The sequence below is a fragment of the Stenella coeruleoalba genome (assembly GCF_951394435.1).
Source record: "Stenella coeruleoalba genome assembly, chromosome: 1".
In the NCBI taxonomy this organism is placed as follows: Eukaryota; Metazoa; Chordata; class Mammalia; order Artiodactyla; family Delphinidae; genus Stenella; species Stenella coeruleoalba.
The window spans coordinates 9,021,874-9,045,268 of NC_137169.1; the positions used below are offsets into that span (position 1 = coordinate 9,021,874).

At 57.4% G+C, this 23,395-nt stretch overlaps 1 protein-coding gene across 1 annotated transcript; it reads left to right on the forward strand.

Annotated features, from left to right (window-relative positions):
* Positions 1-1,521: 1,521 nt before the first annotated feature.
* LOC307198644 (uncharacterized protein C1orf167) lies at positions 1,522-23,330 on the forward strand (the record flags this gene model as incomplete). The annotated part of the gene is given in 26 exon segments (XM_079945721.1): positions 1,522-1,591; positions 2,670-2,852; positions 2,855-3,195; positions 3,237-3,638; positions 4,605-4,763; positions 5,978-6,110; positions 9,699-9,753; positions 11,879-11,940; positions 11,943-12,164; positions 12,559-12,665; positions 12,669-12,755; positions 13,738-13,805; positions 14,374-14,548; positions 14,633-14,799; positions 15,390-15,716; positions 16,563-16,740; positions 17,446-17,557; positions 17,702-18,113; positions 18,892-19,010; positions 21,042-21,174; positions 21,523-21,601; positions 21,605-21,641; positions 21,644-21,713; positions 22,071-22,210; positions 22,938-22,996; positions 23,238-23,330. Coding segments are annotated over 26 exon segments (3,990 nt in total).
* Between the last annotated feature and the right edge of the window lie 65 nt (positions 23,331-23,395).

Genomic DNA, 23,395 nt, shown 5'->3' on the forward strand with positions numbered 1-23,395 from the left:
AATGAATCCGTCAGACAAGGGGAAGTGTTGACGATGGGGAAGTGACTTTGGGAGCAGGGACAGGGCCCGGACACATCATAGCCTGTGTCCCACCCACCCCCCACCCCGCTCTGTGCCCCGGTGGGCGTGGGGGGCTGAGTCAGCTGTGGGGATCGACGGTTCTTTTCCTGATTCACAGAATGGGACATCGGAGGCCGGTGGTGGCCCTGGGCGCTGACCTTGGGCAGGGGAGATGGGATGGCCCCCAGGGCACAGAGGAGGGTCAGGCTGGGGGTGGTACCGCACAGGATAGGGGGGGCGGGAGAGGCTGTGGACATGAAGCTGGTGGGCAGGGACACTTGTGGCTATTGTCTTCTGACGGCCCTCTTTGGTGGGTGAAACAGGAACAAGGTCTGCTGCAGGGGGTGAGAGGAGAAGAGGCGACAGAGGCTTGAGGATAGCAGAGAAAGCGTGAAATAGCTTCTAAGAGGGTGGGGAGGAGGGGACTAGAGTCTGATTCTCCAGCAGCCTTGGGGGCCGCTTGAGGTTGAAGGTGGTAATTTCGGAGCGAGGCCACCAGTGCAGTTGTAGGGTTTCCTTTAGTCACTTTAACCTATGTTGTGATTTTGCTGCATGAGTGGCAGAGAGAGGGAGCCGGGGGTGTGCAAAGGGGATGGTTATAACGCCGGATGGTTAAACTGCAGGAGGCGGAAGAGAGACATCACGGTGGGTCCGGTGGGTCGGAGGACGAAGGGTGGTAGGGGCAGAGGGTCGGGTCTCATGGAAGGAAGGATGGGGCACCAGAGGGAGGGAGCTGGAAAGATGGGTGTGGGCTCTAAAACTGAAACTACGGGGGAGGTGCAGTTTCTGAGGATGACAAAGTCTGGGGGGACCCTGGGAGCAGGTGACTGAGGTTGGGTGAAGGACAGGATGGTGGGAGGTTAGAAGGTCAAGGACTCGCAGACCAGGAGTTGGAGGGATTGCCCACGTGCAGGGTGAAACCACCCAGAAGTTAGGCGTGTGCTGCAGAAAGTGACAGTGAGCTGGGAGCTGAAATCGTCAAGGAATAAATGACGAGGACTTCCTTCCTGGCCTGCCTGGAACTTCGAACCAGAGCATTTTAGAGAGGAGAGAGGGAGAATGGTCGGGAAGGGGCGACTGGAAGCAAAGAGGGCCCCCCCTCCTGCCTAGAGGTCTGAGAGAAAGAGCCCTCACCTGACAGGTCTGCTCAGGAAGCAGGGTCCACAGGGATCTGTCATCAGTGTTAAGGGTGGGTGCCGGAAGACATGAGAAAATTACAAGGGAAAGGGGTGGTACAGGGGTTGGGGAGAGGAGACCCCAAGGGGCCCTGAACAGGACAGCCGGGGCTGGACCTCAGGGCAACCAGGGATGCTGGGGAAGCGTGGGAGTGGGGACCAGGGCTGGGCGTGGCTGGGTAGGAGGCGGGCACCCTATCCTCACCCCTCAGAGTCCCCCTAATCAAACAGGACTGGCTGCGGTGTGGACCAAGGTCACTGCCACCCTGGCTTTGCCCTGGAACCCATGGAGCTGAGACCTGACACCAGCCACAAGGAGAATGTGCCCCCCAGGCCGGCCACCCCCCTGAGGCCAGGCAAGAGGCTCAGGGGATCTGGGTCAGAGGTGGCAGGAGTGAGGTCCCCTCGGGTAGCAGCCCAGCGGCCCTTTCCCAGACAGGCCAGCCCAGGGCCTTGCTAATTCCAGAGATTAGCTGTTCAGGGCCAGCCGGGCCAGGACAAAGTCTTCCAGCCTGGGGCGCGAGGGAGGGTCAGGAAGTCAGGACACGAGGTGAGGAGGGAGGCGCAGGAGGGGGCCTGTCTGGGGCCCCTGGCAGAGAAGGGGCCCTCACAGGGCGGTCTTCTGACAGCGCTGGTGGGCTGGGAACCTCCCTGCTCAGGTTCCTGGGGCTTCCGGAAGGCCACCGAGCTGGTGCAGCCAGGAGTGGGAGTAGCCCAAGAACAAATTCAGATTCCTGTTTACTTGCCGGGTTCTCTGTGTTCTAGCTGTGTGGCCGTGGGGCAAGGCGCTTAACTTCTCTGACCTTTAGTTCCTATCTACAAACTTTCATGCCCACACTACCTGCCAGGCCCTCCCAGGCATCTCACCCGCCCCCAAGAGGCCTTGTCTCCCAGCTGCAGAATGGCCTGGGGGCTGGGGAGACCGGCAGGGAGGGAGCGCCACCACCTCGGGGCCAGAGCAGCCCACGGTTAGCTGTTTGATATGTTGAGTCTTGCTTTCACCCCAGCTGCGGACGCCCCAGCACCTCTTTGCTCAAGCTGGACACCAGGGAGCCGTCAGCGACACTTCTCTTCCCTTCACCCTCTTCTAGGCCTTCTCAGCAGAGCTGATCTGTCTCCTTCTCTCCACCCTCCTGCCGCCCCCATGCCAGCCCCATCGTCTCTCGCCTGGGACCCCTCAGCAGCCTCCCAACTATCTCCCTGCTTCCCTCTGCCCTCCTCCCTGCCCCTGCCCTGTCCCTGCTCTGAGTCCCTGCACGGTCACCAGGTCGCTGCTCTGGCTCAAGACCCCCGGGTGCATCCGTTGGTCCACCTGGGATGACAGAGCTGACGCAGACCTCTGGAGCTGGGCTCCCTCCCGTGTGGCGCCCTGTCCCTCCCCAGCACTGACCACCAAGTTCTCCCCCAGGACATAACTGTCTGTCCTCTTTTTAGAGCAATGGAGACTCCGGAAGAGCCTGGCCAGTACACATGGCCGGTGGGTGCCCGTGGGCCAGGCCGAGAGCAGGGGGGCTGCCACCACACCATCCCCGGGGGCAGCGCTGTGCCAGGAGCCCTGCCGAGTCCAGAGCAACCTGACCAGCCCCAGCCTGGGCCTCGCCCTGAGGGACACGCCTGGCAGCTGACCAACTCAAGCTTCCGACAGCAGAGCAACTCTCAGCCCCTGGCCGGGAGGCCCCAAGGAAGACCCCAGGCGTTTGCCATCCAGCAGAGCGACTTGAGTGTCAGGGAGACGAGCGTGGCTGAGTGGGGACGTCGCCTCTGGTCGGGGCTCAGGAAAGCTTCTGGCCGCACAGGATGCCCGGGGGAAGCCCTCTACCCCGAGGGCCACTGGCTTCCCCAGCCTCCCGCCCGAGGTGGTCCCGGCTGCTGTCCACCAATACCCCCTGCCCAGACATTGGGCCCGCTGCAGGCCTGGGCCCGCTCAAAGGGCACACACGGCCGGACCCCAGATCCCAGTGTGGCCTGGTTCCCAGGATGGGGGAACCCCTCATCCTGCAGGACCTGGCTGCCCCTGCCCAGAGGCGGACTCGGGCTCCGTCCCAAGTTGCCATTCACCAGCTGCTGGCCTCTGTGCAACGCCTGGAGCGTGAGGCAGTCCGTCTCAGGTGCCAGGCATCCTGGGAACCCCCAGGCCCTGTGCAGCAGGAGTCCTGGACCAGAGCTGGCCAGATACTCCCTGCTCACCCCCAGCCCAGCCAGCCTGTTCTTGCTTCCTGGGATGAGAGGAGGAAACATACCCAAGGTTTCAGGGAAACTGCAGGTTTCCCGGAAGCACCGGGGGTCCAGGATGGTCTCTCAGACTCTCAGGCAAGCAGCAAGTCTGCATCACTGGAGACTGCTTTGGAGATGCTTCCCGGGGTTGCCCTTGACCCTGAGCAAGGGGTCCTTCCTGCCCACCCTGTAAGACGAGGAGAGAAGTGCTCCCCAGGGACTACATACGGCAGGGGACAGAGGGAGGACCCCTGCTCCCTCAAGGGCGGGCAGCAGGGAGGCCAGACTCTGCTCTTCAGCCTCGTCCAGTTCAGCCCGGGGCATCCTCCCTGGGCGGGAAGGAGGGGACAGGACCCCGTGGGAGCAGGTCGGCAGCGAAGAAGAGAGGCCGGCTTCCGGTCTGCCAGACACGGCCCCCGCGAGAAGTGCCCTGCAGGGAGAGGCCAGAGGGGTCTGAGATGGGAACTGGGGGACTCAGGGTTGGGGGAGGAGGGCTGCCTCCCAGGAATTCTCGCTCCAAGCTGGCTGTCACTCCTCTGTCACCCTCCCTCAGAAAGGGAGGCTGTGGGCAGGCAGGCTTAGCAGGGGGTGTCCAGTCCTGCTTGCTTCTTGGCCTGAGTGCTGTGTCATGTCCCTTTGTTTTCCAAGAACGCAGCCAGAAACACTGTGAGCCTGGAGTCTGAGATAGGCCGGTGAAGTCATGGGCTGGGGGTGGGAGCCGGGGCCATGCTCCTGGGACGCCTCCTCTCCCATTTGCCTGCAGACTCGGGCCTGATGGAGATAAGGCCCGGATGGCAGATCCTTGCAGAATTTCAGGGGCAGGGAAGGCCCCAAGGACAGGAACGCGGGGACTGCCGCTCCCGGGAATCCTAAACCTGTGAGGCTGTCCTGCATTCATTCCCCTGCCCCCAGGAGCTCTTCTGTCTGGGATTTCCAAGGCTAGCCCTCCATAGAGGGAAGTTCTCCCGGGGTGCAGCCAGCTCTCCTGCCGCAGCGTGGAGCATCACCCTCCATGCTGGAAAGGCGACGCGGGTGCTGCTGAGCCCCCAGCTCTCCCTGGGACTGGGGACCGGGCCCATCCCCTGGTCAGCCTGGTCTGTCCCCAGCCGGCAGTGGCTGTCCAGACGTTTCAGAGCGTGGCGGCACTGGGTGCAGAGGCGGCGGCCAGTGGCAGCGGCCATGGCGCTGGGCTGCCGGCAGCTGTTGCGCAGGGGCCTCCGGGCGCCGCGGTGGACACTGTGGCTCCGGGAGGCCCAGCTGGCGGCGGCGTGGGGACGACACACGCAGGCCCTGCTGGCGCGGACCTTCCAAAAGGTTAGGGGCCTCCAGGTTGGACCGTGGGGGGGTGATGAAGTGCCCGTGTGTCTGGGGAGGAGGCTCTCCTGGGGCGCAGGTTGTTCCTCCTGAGTGATTGGCAGTAGGGGGGAGGCAGTGTCAGCCCAGACATGACCGAGCTCTGCCTGAATTCAAATTCTGTCTCCGTCACTTTCCTTTTCCCCACATTTTCTCACTGTGTGAGCTTGGGCAAGTTACTTAACCTCTCTGTGCCTTCGTCTCTTTAGCTTTAAAATGGGATCATAGGGACTCCTCTGGTGGCGCAGTGGTTGGGAGTCCGCCTGCCAATGCAGGGGACACGGGTTCAAGCCCTGGTCCGGGAGGATCCCACATGCTGTGGAGCAGCTGGGCCCGTGCGCCACAGCTACTGAACCTGCGCTCTAGAACCCGCGAGCCACAAGTACTGAATGAGCGTGCTACAACTACTAAAGCCCGTGCACCTAGAGCCCGGCTCCACAACAGGAGAAGCCAAGGCGATGAGAAGCCCGCGCACCGCGATGAACAGTGGCCCCCGCTGGCGGCAGCTAGAGAGAAAGCCTGCATGCAGTAACGAAGACCCAACGCAGCCAAAAATAAATAAATAAATAAATTGATTTTTTAAAAAAAAAGGGATCATAGTAGTACATACCTCTCAGGGTTGTTGTGAGGTTAAATTAATAAATACAAGGAACTCAGAACCCTGCCTAGCACATAGCAAGCACTCTACTGTTTCAGTGGTTGCTACTTTTTGTTTGTTTTGCTTTTTGTTTCTGTTTGGTTTCACTGTGTGTCATGCGGGATCCTAGTTGCCCAACCGGGGATCGAATCCATGCCCCCTGCAGTGGAAGCGCAGAGTCTTAACCACTGGACCGCCAGGGAAGCCCTGGTTGTTATTTTTTACTAGCGGTTTGCCAGCCAGGACTAGGAGAGAACTTCTATATTCTTCCCTCCTTGGGAAAAGTGCTTTAGGAGGACCCAGCTCTAGGTTTTGCCTCCCAAGGAAAACCCTGCCTCTTGGGCTCTATCTTTCCATTCATTCATTCATTCATTCATTCCCAAAGAGGCAGGGGAGTCTAATGGTATGGTTAAAACCATAAGGTCTGACTCGTGTCCCCACCCTTCCTGGTGCCCGCCCCCCCCCCCGCCCCCGCCGCTGCTCAGGGTACACTTGAGGCTACAGCCAACGTCCTTCTTCCCCTTCTCTCTTGTCCCAGTGGAGAAACTTGATTCAGCAGCAGAAACAAGGGCGGCTTCACATCCAGGCTGGGCCAGGACCCCCATCCTCTGGGGGAGGCCAGGACCGAGACCCCTCAGGAAGGAAGCAGGTGGTGGACACCGCCTGGAGAAGCAGGTGGTCTGGGACACCCCAGGTCAGTCAGTGTGACCTGGGAAGTGCTGGTGGCCCTCCCTCCCTCCTTGTCCCCCGTTTCCCCTCCCCCACAAGAGAATGAGGATAAAGCCAGCCCATGTGGACCAAGATTTGTGCAAAAGGATGTCCATCATGGTGTTATTTATACTTCGTGAAAACTTCGAAACAGCCTAATACCCAACAGCGAGAGAGAAAATTGTAGTTTAACCATGTGATAAACATTTGGCAACAGTTCAATATGATGCTTATTGAGATTTTTAAAATTCCTCCCCACTCTTTTTTTCTTTATTTTTTGTTTCGGTAGCTTTACTGGTGTTCTTTCTAATCATAACAGTAATGCATGTTTGATTTGAAAAAACATTCGAGATAGATGGAAGTATTTCAATCAATTTGAAAGTTTCACCTCCCTCCTTACGTATATTATTCCCCTTCCTGGAAGTAGGTTTATGGGCATTTGCATAGAATTTTTAATGAGAAGGAAAAGGGTTATGGCAATGTTCAATGAAAAACAAAAAGAGAATACAAAAATAGTACCTAAAATATTTTTTCCTATGAATGTAAAACAGTGCATAGAAAAAAAAAACCAGAAGCAAAAATACTGAAATGTTGCATAACAATGTGAATTACTTAATACCACTGAACTGCTCACTTAAAAATGGTTAAGATGGGGACTTGCCTGGTGGCGCAGTGGCTGGGAGTCTGCCTGCCAATGCAGGGGACACGGGTTCAAGCCCTGCTCTGGGAGGATCCCACACGCTGTGGAGCAACTAAGCCCGTGCGCCACAACTACTGAGCCCGAGTGCCACAACTGCTGAAGCCCAAGTGCCTAGAGCAGGTGCCCCGCAGCACCTCAGCAAAGAGTAGCCCCTGCTCACTGCAACTAGAGAAAGCCCGTGCATAGCAACCAAGACCCAACACAGCCAAAAATAAATAAATTAATTAATTTAAAAATGGGTTAGAATGGGTATCCTCAGAAAATCTACAAACAACAAATGCTGGAGAGGGTGTGGAGAAAAGGGAACCCTCTTGCACTGTTGGTGGGAATGTAAATTGATACAGCCACTATGGAGAACAGTATGGAGGTTCCTTAAAAATCTAAAAATACAACTACCATATAACCCAGCAATCCCACTACTGGGCATATACCCGGAGAAAACCGTAATTCAGAAAGAGTCATGTGAGGCTTCCATGGTGGTGCAGTGGTTAAGAATCCACCTGCCAATGAAAGGGACATGGGTTTGATCCCTGGTCTGGGAAGATCCCACATGCCGCGGAGCAACTAAGCCCATGTGCCACAACTACTGAGCCTGCGCTCCAGAGCCCGTGAGCCACAACTCCTGAAACCCAGGCACCTAGAGCCCATGCTCCACAACAAGAGAAGCCACCGCAATGAGAAGCCCGCACACTGCAACAGAGTAGCCCCCGCTCGCTGCAACCAGAGAAAGCCTGCGCGCACCAACAAAGACCCAACGCAGCCAAGAATAAATTAAAAAAAAAAAAAAAGAGTCATGTACCACAATGTTCATTGCAGCACTATTTACAATAGCCAGGACATGGAAGCAACCTAAATGTCCATTAACAGATGAATGGATAAAGAAGATGTGGCACATATATACAATGGAATATTACTCAGCCATAAAAAGGAACAAAACTGAGTTATTCGTAATGAGGTGGATAGATTTAGAGTGTGTCATACAGAGTGAAGTAAGTCAGAAAGAGAAAAACAAATACCTTCTGCTAACGCATATATGTGGAATCTAGAAAAATGGTACTGATGGACCTAGTGACAGGGCAGAAATAAAGACGTATATGTAGAGAATGGACTTGACACAGTGGGGGAAGGGGAGGCTGAGACGTAGTGAGAGCGTGGCACTGTCATATATACACTCCCAAATGTAGAACAGATAGCTAGTGGGGAGCTGCTGCATAGCACAGCGAGAGCAGCTTGGTGCTTTGTGATGACCTGGAGGGCGGGAGGGAGGCTCAAGAGGGAGGGGAGGGCTTCCCTGGTGGCGCAGTGGGTGAGAGTCTGCCTGCTGATGCAGGGGACACGGGTTCGTGCCCCGGTCCGGGAAGATCCCACATGCCGCGGAGCCACGGGGCCCGTGAGCCATGGCTGCTGAGCCTGTGCGTCCGGAGCCTGTGCTCCACAACGGGAGAGGTCACAGCAGTGAGAGGCCCGCGAACCGCAAAAAAAAAAAAAAAGAGGGAGGGGATATGGGGATATATGTATACATATAACTGATTGACTTGGTTGTACAACAGAAACTAACACAACATTGTAAAGCAATTATACCCCAATAAAGATGTATAAAAAAATTCAAAAAGTAAAAAAAGAAAGTCACAATAATCATATCAGCATTCCTTAAAAAAAATGGTTAACATGGTAAATTTTATATTACGTGTATTTTACCACTATTAAAAATACAAATAAATAAATGTCATCTCCCATCCCCCCCCCAAAAAATGCTAAAATGGTGGTCATCTCTGGAGTGGTGAGATTAAAGGTGGTTATTTTCTTTTCCTCAATTTTCCATTCCAGTGATATATTGTTTTTGTTCCTATCTTTAAATGAAACAAATGTGTTTAAAATAATTATTTAAGTAATATTTCTTTTAATGCATGTGTGCTGTAAAAAACCCTAATAGTATTGATGAGAATTCAGCAAAAGCAGAACCCTCCCCCCAGATCACTTACATAATCAGGAGTAGAACGTACTGTCTGGAACAGAACAGGGAGTGGCTCAGCGCACCTTTGCTCCTGCAGGCAGGCGGCACTGCAGGACTGGGGTGGATGGGTTGGGACCAGGTGCCCGCCCTCTGCCTTGGCATCCGTTTCTCTCTGGGCAATTTTACTCTCAGTCCAAGGAGTCGGAGGGAGGAGGCGGGAGCCCAGCCGATTCCATTGTGTCCTGGGCCGAGGCCAGATGGAGGAGACAGGGGAGTCCAGGTCCTGCAGGCTGTGCAACAGCTGGCTGGTAAGATGTGGGGCGCTGGGAAACGGGGGAGATGGAGCCAGGTCGGGCAGGGGGTCCTCAGTGAGTGAATGAGTGTTTATCGAGTATCTACTCTGGCAACTTCCCAGACAAGATCTCACTTGATTCTCTCGTGGGGACCTCAGCAAGGCATTGTGCCCATTTTACTGATGGGGAACTGAGGCACAGAGACATGAAGTGACCAGCTCAAAGACACAGAGTATGAGAGGCGCGCATCCTGTGTTTGTGTGCCATGGACGCTGGCACAGGCCGGACAGAAGCTTGAGTGTTAGAATTGGCAAGTCCTTAGACATGACTCACTCGTGGGGAAACTGAGGCCCAGAGATGGAGAGGGACTGGCCAGAGGCCACACGGCCTGGGGTCCCAGGAGTCAGTGGTCCCTCCTGGCCCTGACTTCCCCTCCCTTCACTCTCTCTTCCCCCTCTCTTCGTTCCCTGTAGTCTTCCTCCTGTGGTGCCGTCAGAAGGAACGGGCAGGAGAAGGGGGTCCAGGGAGAGGCCTCCGGGGCCGTGCTGAGGGCTCAGAGGATGGAGAGGCCCCCCCCCCCAGGCCTGGTGCTCTCCTGCTGCAGATGCAGCCTGGGTGTCCCCACTGGACACCTGGTGCCAGAGGGCCTGGCTCTGCAGGTACGGGGAGGTGGGAATGGGGACCGCCTCCCCTGAGGCAGAGGGTGAGATGCAGCTGGGAGATGCACTTTAAGTCAGTTCTTGACTCCTAGTGTTGAAATGATGAAAATAAGAAATGAATACATGTGCCATTTACTGAGATGCTAAGACCTGGCAGACACCACCCAGGGGCTGGGATTTAGTTATAAGCAAAGCTTAATGCCCGCTGTCACTGGCCCTCATGGAACCCATGGCCCAGTGTGGAGACAGGCAGGAAATTAACAATCACAAAGGGTGTGTGTGTGTGAATACCACCAAAGTTAAGTGCTGTGAAGGGAAGAAACACAGATCTACATGAAGTAGTTTTTTTCCTTGTTAACTATTTTATTATGGGACTTTTAATCTTACATAGAAGTAGGGGAAATAGGATAATCACCCTCAGTGTACCCATCATCCAGTTTCACGAAAATCACCTCCTGAGAAAATGTGTTTAATCTGTACCCTGGCTACTTCCCCCAGTACATAATTTTGAGGCAAATCCTATGCATCCTACCATTTCATCTGTAAATATTTCTGTAGCATCTCTAAAACATAAAGTGTCTTTTAAACAACAGAACCACCAGGCCAGGATCACACCTAAAAAATGAATAATTCCTTAACACCAACAAATATCTGGTCAGCATTCAAATTTCCAATTGTTTTATAAGCAAATATGTTGTTATAGTTTTTTGGGTTTTTGGGGTTTGGTATTTATTTATTTATTTTGTCTGCACTGGGTCTTAGTTGCGGCACGCAGGATCTTTGTTGTGGCATGCAGACTCTTAGTTGCGGCACGCGGGATCTAGTTCCCCAACCAGGGATCGAACCCAGGCCCCCTGCATTGGGAGCACGGAGTATTACCCACTGGACCACCAGGGAAGTCCTTGTTGTTATAGTTAGTTTGTATTGGGACCTAAATAAGGCCCACTTGCTGTCATTTGTTGAGGGGTCCTTAAGCTCTTTTTAATCTAGGGACTCCCCTCTGTTGTTTTTGTTTGTTTCTTTGTTTCCTTGCAAGTTATCTGTTGAAGAAACCAGGCTGCTTGTCAGGTAGAGTTTCCTACTGTCTGCATTTTGCTGATTGCATCCCCCGATAGAGTTTTCTTTTTCATAAATTTATTTATTTATTTATTGTCTGTGTTGGGTCTTCGTTGCTGCGCGCAGGCTTTCCCTAGCTGCAGCAAGCGAGGGCTACTCTTTGTTGCGGTGCATGGGCTTCTCATTGCAGTGGCTTCTCTTTGTTGCGGAGCGCAGGCTCTAGGCGCGTGGGCTTCAGCTGTTGTGGCACACGGCTCAGTAGTTGCAGCTCGCAGGCTTAGTTGCTCCACGGCATGTGGGATCTTCCCGGATCAGGGATCGAACCCGTGTTCCCTGCATTGGTAGGTGGATTCTTAACTACTGCACCACCAGGGAAGTCCCCGATAGAGTTTTCTATGAGAACTTTTGACAAAGGGAGCTGACCTCGACCAGGGTTCAGCAGAGATGGGAAGGGTGCATGGCTGACTGGTGGAGGGACAGCAGACAGGAGTGCCAGGCAGAGGGAACGGAACAGCATGTGCAAAGACCTCTGACAGGGAGAGGAACATGGAAAATGCAAAGAACGGCAGTCCAGTCGGAGCCCTGTTAGTATGGGGTTGGGGGCTGGGGTGCTTTGAGATGAAGTTGGAAAGGTGTGTAATGGTGGGTGGGGGACAGACCATGCAGAGAGTGCCTTGTTGTCAGTGGGGAGGAGTCGAAATTTGATCATCAGAGCAAGGGGACTGCTCCTGGCGTATTTTAGCAAGAGAGTAAGATAATTTGATTTGAGATTTGAAAAATATCACTCTGGTTACTGTGTAGGCACTGACTGGAGGGGCGGGGGCAACAGTGGATGCAGGAGGGCAGGTAGGAGGTTGCTGAGGCCATCTGGGCACCCAGAAGTGACAGTGTGGCCTGAGCAGATGGCATGCTGCACCATCCCACAGCAGCCCCATTTTACAGACAAGAAAGCTGAGGCTCAGAGCGGTGAGTGGCTTGCCCAAGGCCTCAGTGGTGTGTCTGGCACATGGCGGGAGGCTGTAGCTGCAGTCATTACAATGAGCACCTGCACTTTCTCTTGGCTCTCCAGGTGCTTTGGGGCCTGGCAGCGGTTCGCACAAGGGGGGACCCGGTACCGGGACCACATGGCCAACCGCGGGCAGGGACCCTGAGGATGTGCCTGCAGCAGTGGGTGCAGACGAAGCAGCTCCAGGCCTCAGATGGGGCGAAGGTGACCCAGCTGTCCCTTTGTTGGCGGGAGGCAGGTGAGCGAGTGGCGGGCCGAGGGGCTCCCTCTCTCTCCCACCCCAGCAAACAGCGTCACTTAAGCTCCTTCTGCAGTCGCCCAGTTGATTTATGTATGCTCGTGGTGGGAGGTGATGGGATCGGGAGTTTTCTCGGGGATGCAGCCTGGCAGGCCTGGGAGGGTCCGGAGGGGTCCCTGGAGCAGCAGGCTTTGGTGGGCCCCATCCTGACCTCCATCATGAGCTCCTCTAGGCGAGAGACCTGTTCAATCTTCCACCTGGAAGAGATGGAGCCCCTGCTTCTGGGAAGCTTCTGGTCTTAGGGGGATGCACAACTCCTGCCCCCGACCGACAAAAACGTGACAGAGGAACATGGGATCTTCCAGGTGTCCCGGTGGGGAGGGTTTGGGGGTGGTGGGAGGGGGCAGTAGCCACAAGGGGAGAGGTCCTAAGGGGCCCGAGGCAGCGTCCACCAATGGCTTTGAGCAGAGGGTGCTCACTGATTCATCTCTTGTCTGCTTCTCAGGGAACATGGCCCTCCCCAGCTCAGCCCCTGGGGGGGCCACAGCCCACGGCCTGGGGGTGGTGGCCCAGGCCCAGGCGCTGCCCTGGGAGCAAGGCCGGGGCTCCTTGTAGGAAGCCGGCCGGAGGCTGGCCCTCCACTGGGCGCTGCTGCTCTGGAGGACGCAGCTCTCCCAGCGCCAGCGGGCGGAGCAGGTGTCTGTGAGTTTGTGACCTGGGGTTGGGCCTGGAGGACATGGAGTGGGAAGGTGAGCAGTCCTCAGCACTGGATGGAGTGTCCCATAGGGAATGGGCCACATCCTACTCCTCTCTGTGGACCCAGCATGGGGCCTGGCACCCTGTGGTGCCCAGCAGGCGTGGGGCCGGGGGAGGTAGCCTAGGGACGCTGAGTCAGTGATAGAGCAGAGAGCTGTGGGGGACAGGGAGTGGTCAGGGGCACAGACACGGAGTCCTGCCAAGGTGGCTGGAACCTAACGGGGAGGTTGGTTTAATGCTCTTCTCCCTCCCCAGAATCTGGACCCACCTCTCACCCATCTCCTGGCTAAGTGGGAGCCCCCTGGTGGCCGAAACCCTGTATGTCTCCTCACCACTGTCTCCTAGCGTCTTGCAGAGGCCCAGGCTGCCGAAGGCACAGAACAAATACCATAAATGAATCAGTGAAGGAGCCACTTTTTCCCGTGCCCCCATTTGCCTTATTACACAGCTGGAGAAACTGAGGCTCAGAGGGGTCAAGCAGCTTGCTCTAAATCACGCTGAATCAGGAGCAAGAAGTGAGACCTATAGTGAGACCTTGCGATGCTTTTATACAAGATGGGATGCTGGGACTCAGAGCCCAGGCTGATGGTTATGGGTGAGAGAGCCAGTGGAGGTCAGGAGGGGCCAGCTTCACTGACGGAATGTCAGCAGGAACGTAAGCCAGCAGCTGCAGGGTTAAGAATTCTGTCCTTAAAAGCTATGCACCTAGCAGAGGAGCTCCCACACTGCGATCTATTGAAAGTCAGCCCTCAACACAAGGGATTGTAAAGAAACAAACAAAAACCCAAAATAACAAACAAAAAAGAACAAAACAAGAAAAAAATAAAAACAAACCAAAAAAAGCTATACACCTGGCATCCATCAGCCCCACACCCACTTGGTCCACTTGGACCCTCAGTCTCTTTTAATGCGTCCCTGGACCTCTAAGGAAACTCAGTTCACCATGATCCTTCAGAATGTAGCCCTCCCTCCCCCAGTCTATCCTCTGGCCTTTGGGTACCGGGTCACAGTCCATAGCTCCCTGCAACATATCTGAGGCTGCCCTGTAGCCTGAGATGAGTGCTTGGATCCCAGGTCTGCTGCTGTTTGGAGTTTGAGGAAATGACCTTCCCCCCAGGCCTCAGCTTCCCTACCTTTATAACCGAGTGGAGGCAGAAATACTGGTGTGGGCTCTTGAGTCCTGGGTCGCTGGGCCTGGGCTCGGCTCCACTCCCCATCAACTGCGTGGCCCCCATGCACCCAGGGAGTGTGGCGAGGATCAGCCAGGTGATCAGGGCAAGTAGAGCTGTGGTCTCGGCCTCAGCTGCTCACGGGGGTCACCGTGGGGGCTTTGGAAAAGTTGGGGAGCCCAAGCCGCACCCAGACCATTACATCAGAATCTCCGGGGCTGGGGCCCCAGTGAGCATCGGTATTTCTTAGAGCCCCCGGTGGTCCTAGTGGGTGGCCCGTGTGGGAGGTGGGGTTGCCCAGCTCTGGCCCAGCGTTTGGCTCACGGTGGCACCCTTCCAGCACCCCCAGCCAGGGGTGACGGGGGGCCCCGGCACTCACCTGCCCCCTCCAGTAGCTCCTTCTTCGAGGGCGTGCAGCAGCGGGCGCTGCGTCACAGCCTGAGGGGTTGGCGCCTGAGGGCGTGGGATTCGGGCAGCGCCAGGACCACCTTGGCCCCAGCGGTTCTGGGCGGTGTCCTGGGAGGAAAGGCCCTGCCGGGCTGCAGGACACCCCGCAGCTCCCTGGAGCAGGTGAGGGGGAGAGGGTGGGGAGGGCTGGGAAGGGGAGGGGAGGGGGGAGGGGTAGCAGCACCCAGGGCACCCAGGACTCCACAGCTCCTTCCCCAGGCTTCCCGGGCCCCCGCCCTCCTGGAGGTGTTCCGGGTGAGCTTTCTGTGGGCAGCTGGGCGGCAGCAGCAGGGGCGGCACCTTCTGCTCTGGCAGGCGCAAGCCCAGCAGTCCCAGGGCGTGGCAAGGTGGCATCAGCGCACCCTTCAGAGACGGTAGGGACCCCTCCCCAGGACGGGGGAGCCATGCTGCCCACCACCCTTGGATTTACTGTTTCCCATCAATCCTTGCCCTTCCCACCGCACCCCCTTGGGGTCTGCATCCCAGAGGGCTCCCCTCACACCCCAGACTCAGATCCTCTCAGAGCCTCCTGCCCTCCTACCCTGCCCTGCTGAGAGGTGTGAAGTATTCATGTCTCCCAGAAATTTCACGGCTGTGGTAATCCCAGCTTTGTCCCTCACTGGCTGTGTGATCTTGGGCAAGTTGCTTAACCTCCCTCTGCCTCTATCTCTCCGTTCGTATGGGGGTAATAATAGGACTCACTCCAATGGGAATCAGCTAGGGAGGGGCACGCACATCCCCTAGCACAGTGCCTGGCGTTAGTAAACACTCAGCCCGTGGCAATGTTCCTCACTAGGAGCTGAGCATAGCACTTGGCATCGGGGGTCTGGGGTCCCACTGTATCCCGACCACCTGTCATTGTGACCCTTGGAGCAGCATTTAAGCCCTCCAGCCCCCAGCAACCCACCCTCCCCCATGATGGATGGAGGGAGAAGAGTCACCCCAAGCCCTCCCTGCTTCTGAGGGGAGGGGAGGGGAGGGCCGGGCTGGCCCAGGGTGGCAGTGACCACCTGAGGGTGGACACTCCCCTTCCCAACATCCTCCTTGGCTGGAGCCACTGGGCAACAGCCCAGGGGGCCAGGAGAGAGCTGGCTGCCTACCGGGCCTGGAATCAGAGCTGCAGGGCCGTGCTGGGCCTGTGGCGGCAGCAGCTGGTGCACCAGCAGGAGACGGAACAGTGGGCCCGGGAGTGGGATGGGGACAGCAGCGACGTGCACTGGGCCACTGGCACTGCTGCTGGCAGAGTGAGTCGGGCACTGGGACGGGGCACCGGGGCTGAGGGGGGGCCCAGGTCCGTCAGGGACACCCAAGATTCTGGTCCTCTAGTACAGAGTCCAGTGATGGGACACTCCCACAACCCCCCACGCCCCCACCCCAGGTCTGGGTGGCAGAGCAGGACCGGGGGGCGTGGACGCTGTAGGCTCGGGTTAACGTTCCCCGCTCTTCCATTCCCTGGCTGTGTGGACTTTAAGTGTGCTACTTAACCTCAGCTTACTCATCCGTAAAATGGGGATAACAGTGGTACACCCCACCCCCGCCCCCGCTAGAGTGATTGTGAGAATTCTGTGAGACAATCCACACTAAGGGCTTGGCTCAGAACCCCGCTCCTCGTGGGTGCTACCATCATCATCACCACCTTCATCTTCATCCTTGGCATCCTCACCTGGCCTTCAGGAGCCCAGCACAGAAGGCGGGGATCACTGGGAGCAATTTTAGAGGCTTCTCACTCCACTGCTATCATATCAGTGGGCTGGCAGGTGGGGATTTGGTTGTTCTGGAAAGTTTGTGTCCTGTCCACTGGGGACAGCTGCTTCCCCAGCCTAATCGTTGCCTAGGAACATTGACCCAGTGTTGCCAGACCTCTGTTTTTACAGAAAAGCTGGAAATCTGTATTTTTATGTGAATTCTCCTGACTCCTAAACATCGTCGAGAAATTAAAAGAAACAAAACAAAACAAAACTCTGAGTTGGTAGTCCTGGTCACCAGTAGGACGCCTGTAATGGGAGCATCTTAACCCAGACAGTTAGGTGGCCTCCTTGGTTCCCACTTGGGTAGAGGGCAGAAGCTGGCAGAGCAGGGGCCCACGGTTCCTTGGGGCCCAGGCTGAGGCTGCAATGAGCGCCTAGGGGCACCTCAGCATCTCTCTGGCCACAGGACAGCAGCTCCTGCGTGAAAAGTACCAGCGGTGTGTGCGGGCCCGCCTCCAGGGCCTGCGCAGGGCCGTGTTCCGGGGCTGGCAGGAGGCAGCAGCTTGTCAGAGACCCACGGTGGCCGGTCCAGAGCAGCTCCTACTGCAGAGGTGGCCGGGCCTGGGGGTGGGAGAGCGAGGGTCACCCCCACCCCTGGAAAAGCAGGGAGAGAGCCCAGGGATGGGAAGCTGGGTGGCCTCTGCAGCTCTAGGGGCAGGCCAGGCTGGAGGCCTGGGACCCAGGCATCATGGGCGTGAAGGGAGACCCCAGCCTGGAGTCAAAACCACCAAGCTTCCATTATATGAATTGTTTGGGAGGTGCGGGGTGGCAAGCCCCTAACCCCACCCAATGCCCTGACAAGCCCCAGGTCTCCACCTCCTGGCCAGGTCAGCCCTTTGGTTTCAGAGCTCACAGTTAAGATGAGGAAATCAGGGACTTCCCCGGCGGTCCAGTGGTTAAGACTCTGCGCTTCCACTGCAGGGGGGATGGGTTCGATCCCTGGTCAGGGAACTAAGATCCCACATGCCTTGAGGCCAAAAAAAAAAAAAAAAGAAAAGGATGGGGAAATCAACTCCTCAAAGAGCCACCACAAAGAGAGAGAAATCTGAAATAGAGATGTTCTAGTGACACACATATACCGTTCATGGGTGCATGTTTAAAAGCAGAGGGGACAGATGACACCTTCTCCCACGGTTGGCTCTGTACAAACTCACACGCATTCACAGCGTCCCCACGGGGCCATTGAACCATTCACCGCAGAGTGGCTGATGTTTTCTTGGTCCATCTGGGAGCGGGGGACCACATTCTCCTCACTGACCTCCTGGCCCACAGCGGCCTTGTGAGGGCAAGCAGGGTGTGGATGCTCTCTTGGTGGAGGGGGACCTGAACCCACAACTGCCAGGTTCCCACACCCTCCCGGGCAGCACCTGCCCCCGGAGCGGGGGTGAGTGCATGCCAAGGCCCCTAAGCGAAAGCCAGAGCTCTCACCTGTTATACATCGATCCATACGTTCTTAAGGCACAGGGCTGTGTAGCCAAAACTGTGAAGAACCCGTGATGGTTTGTGGGGAATTTTCAGGTGTAGTTTTGAATTGATGTGACTTTTGACTGGGAAGTCGGCTGGGCCCCTTCTCTGCACCTGTTCTGCAGCCGCTTCCAGGCCTGGTGTGGAGTAGTGAGAGACACAGGGATGCCCCGGGCCAAGGGTCCAGCCTTCCAGGATGGCCTGAGGAGATGGGCACCAGGGGCCACATTTGCCAGTGAAGCCCCAGAAGCTGCAGCCCGGCCTCAGGAGCAGCGCGTGGCCCAGGCCTCCTTCTCCTGCTGGAGAAGCCAAGAACAGGGACACCAGGTGGACAGCAAGCTGAGGAGGGCCGGGCCCAGCCGGCCTGCGTTGCAAGGCAAGTGGCCCCGGGCCAGTGCTGTGAGGCCCGCCAGCAGGCAGGAGAGAGAACCCAGGCCAGGCCCTGTGCTGGCTGCTGTCCCGAAGCTGAGCGCCAGGTGGGTGCCCATGGCCTGAGGGCGGCCCCGCACTGTGCTTCCAGCTTAGGCCTTGAGCTCGTGTGGGGCCAGGGTACAGGGTATTTGACGGCTGGTGGCAGGTCTCAGGGGGCTAGGGGTGATGGGGAGAGGAGGTCCTGGTCCCTGGGGTCAAATTCCAGCTCTGCACTTTCCAGCTATGCCACCCCTCTTTGGGCAAGTCTAACTTCGAAGGTCCAAGGAAGATTACAGGCCTGCCTTGCAGGGTGGCCCCGGGGATTAGGATAAGAAATAACGTGTGCAAGTTCTCCGCTCAGCTCGGGCCAGACACACACCAGGTCCTGGATGATATAAATCAGTGCTCGTGGCGGGATGGGAGGGAAGGAGGAGTTGGCAGGACTGCTTTCTCTGTGTCCCCTAAACAGGATGCCTGTCCCCGTCGTGTGACAGATAATTCTGCTGCTCTCTGTGCCCATTTGAACGTGATTTCCCCAGAAGAGCGATGGGGGACGAGGAACACAGGCATGGGGCTTTGCCTGGAGGTCCCCCTCCTGCGGTGCACTGGCGGGGGCAGAGGAGGGCTCCCTACAGCCCGCTGTAGAGTCCTGGCCCTGATGGCCTCGGTGTGGGCTCCTCCCTCGCCGCCAGGGTCCTAGAGGCCTGCGCCCAGTCAGCTACCAGGGGCCGTGTCCAGTGAGCTGCCATCGCCCAGTTCCAGCGGGCTGGGCCCAGGCGCCTCCTGGGAACCCACTGGGCCCAGTGGCGGACAGCGCTGCTCAGAGTGTGGCTGGAACCACAGGCCGAGGCCCAGGAGGCCAGCACAGCCCACCCCAGGCCCAGAGCCAGCCTCAGGCACTGGCCTAGGCTGGCCGCCAGAGGGCACCTCTGCTGAGGAGCGCTCCAGCCCTGCGGAGGCAGGTGAGGCCCGCCGCAGGTCAGGCGGGAGGTCCAAAATGACCTCGGGGCTACTGGCCTCAGAGTCAGCTTGATTCAGCCCCGATGGTGAGGGTGGTTGCATGCTTTTCCAGGACCCCAGCGGCCTTGTGGACACCACCCCTATGGGTTCTCAACAGCCTCCCGGCCGGGCAGCCACCCAATTACGGGTCCATCAGCACTTACTGAGCACCCACTGAGCGCCAGCCCAGTGCTGGTCTGCTACAAAGAAGCACCCTGGGTTGCATCTGTTAGGGAGACAGACACCTAAACTCATTATAAGTCCTGGTACAGTCTAGGATCAAAAGAGGTAATTGGGGTCAGTAGCAATTTTTTGTCATTTTTTTTTTAAATTAGTAAATGAAACATGCTCATTATAGAAAACCCAGAAAATATAAATGAAAAAATATTCTTTCATGACTCTCTCTACCCAGAGATGACTGCCAGTCCGTCTCCAGACCAGAAGCATTAGTTCTGATACCTGCAAAGGGTGACAAAGAGCTGGGTGGCCTAGCACGAGGGAAGAGGCCACAAGGAAATCCGGGCACAAAGAGTGACGCTGCATGGCAGTCCATTGCGGGACACGTCATTGCGGGACACATAGCCCCAGAGTTACCGGCAGGCCACAGAGTGTTCCTCAAGATGAACTGCTATCATCAAGAATCCTGTTTCAGGATTCAAACAAAATATGTCATAGACTCTAGAAAAGTTTCTAAGAAAAAAGATTAAAGTGGTTTGTTTTCAATGGAATTGAAACGGACTGGCTTTGGTTATTTGCAGAATCCACATATTTACCTATGTGGGGCTATGGCGACAGCAGATTCTGGGGTCTCAGGGTATTTTATTTCTAGATCTGTGTTTCAAGAGAATTTTATTTTCAGAGTATGTTTATAAACACTTCCATTCCATTTCTGTCAGCAAAGGCAGGCAGGGATCCCGTTTACTGATGGAGAAACTGAGACTTGTAGAAACAAAGTGAATGTCAGGAATGGTCAATGGTAACTAGGGGGCTGAATTCCAGGCCCCCCTCTTTCTACCGCACGCACACGCGCGCCCAGGCAGCCCTCACCTAACGACGGGGGCGGGTTTTATGCCACCTCACGGTGGCACAGACTCCCTTAGAGAGCCCCTGGTGTCTGTAGAGTGCAGTCGCTGGGGGCTCGGGCCCTGGAGTCAGACCACTCCGGAGAGGTGAGGCCTCAGACAAGTAATTTGACTTTATGAGGCTGAGTGGGGAGAGTAATGTCCACCTCACAGGGTGTACCTGGCACAGGTAAGCTCTGATTGGTAGCCATTTTTGGTCCACTCACCTTCCTGAGTCTCGAGCCATGTGGGAGCGTGGGGAAAGAGGCAGTGGCGTGTACTGATGGCCACACTACTCTCGGGCCTTTCCTGTCTCCTCTGGGAGCCTCAGGGCTCGCGGGAGAATCCGTCCCACTTGTGTGCACGTAAATACGAGGCCCTGTTACTGGTCGGGAAAGGAGTCCTGCCAGGTCACTTGGGCCCCTAGATGTCCAAGCCCATTGGTTCAGGGTTTCCTCTTTGTTCCCTCAGGCCTGCAGCTGCAGGCCACAGGCCACAGGGCCTGGCCCGCCCAGCCCCAGGCACCACAGCCCCAGTGGACAGAGGAAGCAGAGAGGAACGTCCCGGACTCCCTCAGGGAGTAAACAATGTCTGAAGAGCAGGGATGAGACCGTCACCAGCCCTCACGGGCCTGGAAATCAGCTTTGAACTCTTGGCGAATCTGTCTTATGTATTTACTGTTTTTCCCCACCCATCTCCTCTTCTGGAGTATTTCACAATTTTGAGAAAACAATTACAATTTCTCCTGGTCCACCCTTTGGGGCCACAGCCCAAGCCTTTGCAGGAGGCTTGGGCACAGGTGGCGGCAGCAGGGACACAGGCTCAACACCATTTCTCGTTAACTCTCTTCCTAGGGCTCAGCTTCCAGAAGTACCGGGGGAGAGCTTACTCCCCTGAATGATGTGTTAACCTCTTCTGACGCCCCTTTGCCAGGTGACAGAGAGCCTCCCCTCGGCCCTGCCTCCCAGCTCCAGCTGCTGGGGCGAGGGTCAGCGCCCTACGGGGCCAGAAGGGGACCCAGCTCTGAGACCAAAGACCTCGAGGGCAAAGGCGAGGCCGAGCAAAGGTGTCTGGGGTGGGAGCAGAGTGTGTGCGTGGAGAGGGAGGGCTGAGCGCAGGGGTGGAGAGGGAGGGCTGAGCGCAGGGGTGGAGAGGGAGGGCTGAGGGCAGGGGTGGAGAGGGAGGGCTGAGGGCAGGGGTGGAGAGGGAGGGCTGAGGGCAGGGGTGGAGAGGGAGGGCTGAGGGCAGGGGTGGAGAGGGAGGGCTGAGGGCAGGGGTGGAGAGGGAGGGCTGAGGGTGTGGGCTGGGCTGAGGGCCTTGCCTGACCTGGGCCCTCTCTGGCCGGTGCTCGTCCCGCAGCATTCTGCGGACCAGGCCTAGGCCCGTGGCTCTGCCCTCTTTCCTGGCCATGAAGGGGTCGTGATGCCCTTTGCTGTCAGGACACACACCAGGGCCTCTCCCCTCAGGAGGAAGTACCTGCAGCGCTGGCGCCTTGAGGCACTGCTTCGCCGGCTCCGGGGTTCCCTGCAGGCCAGGCCCGGGCAGCTGCATGGCAGCGCTGGGTAGATGCTCAGGGGACGGAGCAGCTGGCGCCCACACTGGCGAGTGGGGCGGCCCCTCCCCACCCTCACGCTGACCTCCCATCACGTCCCATTCCCAGCCCTAACCCATGGAAACGCAGTCTCTGAAAGTAAGTTCAGGACTCTGGACCTACCAAGCCTGAAACCTCGGGAACAGGTGCAGGAATCTGCATTGTTAACACACCTCAGGTGACACCTCCTCGTCACATCCCCTTCCTCCTGGTGCCGCAGAGTTGCAGGCAGGGAGAGGCAGCAGAGGGGCTGGGGGCTGCCGGGCCGGGGACAGTGGTGGGCCCAGCTCGGGGTCTCCTCGTGACTGTCCCCATAGCTCAGGCAGTGGCACCTGAGGCGGGCCTGGTGACGGTGGGCCTTGCGGCTGCAGGTGTCTCAGCGATTACAGCAATAACAAGACGCTGGGTCCATTCCCAGGTACTGGGGGAGAGGGGGCGGCCCCAGCCCCCAGCAGGCCCTTCCTAGCCATGCCACGGCTGCACATTCCTGAGCTGCGGCCCTCCCTGCTTGGTGCCCCCAGAACCCCTTCTTTTCCAGGGGAGGGATCAGTTCAGTTAGAGAAAGCAGCCTGGATTCCAGAGCCCTTAATCCAGCTGGTGACCGCGTGCTGAGCACAGTCGTGGCCGTCACTGATCCGGGGACGGGCTTGGCCTGTGGCACAGCTGCCGCTCACACCGCCTGTGTTGGGTGTGGGTCGCTGAGCGCCGCCCCGTGATGTGCACTCAGAACCCAGCTTCCCTGATCGCAGGCCTGTGCATCTGGCCCAGGGCAGAGGGAAGGGCCTCCTCTTCCCTCAGGGGCAGAAGGAGCTGGGCCCCTGGAGTTCCTCCAGCACTGACAGCACACACCCAGGAGGGAGCCAAAGAGTTTCCTGCTCCCTGATTCCAGGCCTTTGAAACACAGCACCAGCGTCTGGCAGCCAGGGGCCTGAGGGGCAGAGCCAGCAGCAGTGGGAGGTCTCGGAGCAGGCAGGAAGCCACCAGAGCCCCTGTGCTTGGTGGACTTGGGGAGAAGCAGGGGGCCCAGCAGCAGCTGTGACCCGTTCCCCTGGAAAGGAAAGCAGATCGGAGCCCCACCCACCTGAGGAGTACAGGCTCAGGCACAAGGCGCTCAGGCCAAGAGCTCTGAAGGACAATAAAACACCCTCCTTGGCCCCGGCTGCTTCTCTCTGTCTCTCCTAAAGGCTGCCCCCTGCCCCACCCAACCAGCCCCTCTGACCTGCTTCCTCTGCCATCAGGCCGCCCTGTGGACAACCGGCCCCCTCCACCCCCCCACCCCCCCCCCCCCCCGGAGCCGGTGAAGCCCCGCAAGCAGGGGCTGGGACAGGGAACAGCCTGCGTGCACGTGTCAGTCACAGCCCCTGGGCGGTGGGGCCTGAGGGCTGATGCCTGGGGAGCAGTGCCAGACAGACAGCTTCCAGGACAGGGTGCATGGAGGGGAGGGAGCGGCAGGCAGAAGGAGGTCCTGCCCGAAAAATAAGCCAGGAAGAAGTCAGTCCTGCTCGGGCCAACCTCACTTTCGCCCTCCATGGTAACAGGCAGGGCATCCCTTCACCCCTCAGAGCCAGGGGAGACAAGGGAAGGCCAAGGGCTCCACCATGCACAAAGGTTCAGACACCTTTATCCCTTAAGAGGCACTTTCTCTCTAGAGCATGTGAGGAGACAACTGAGGGTAAGCTGCGACAAAGCAAGAGAG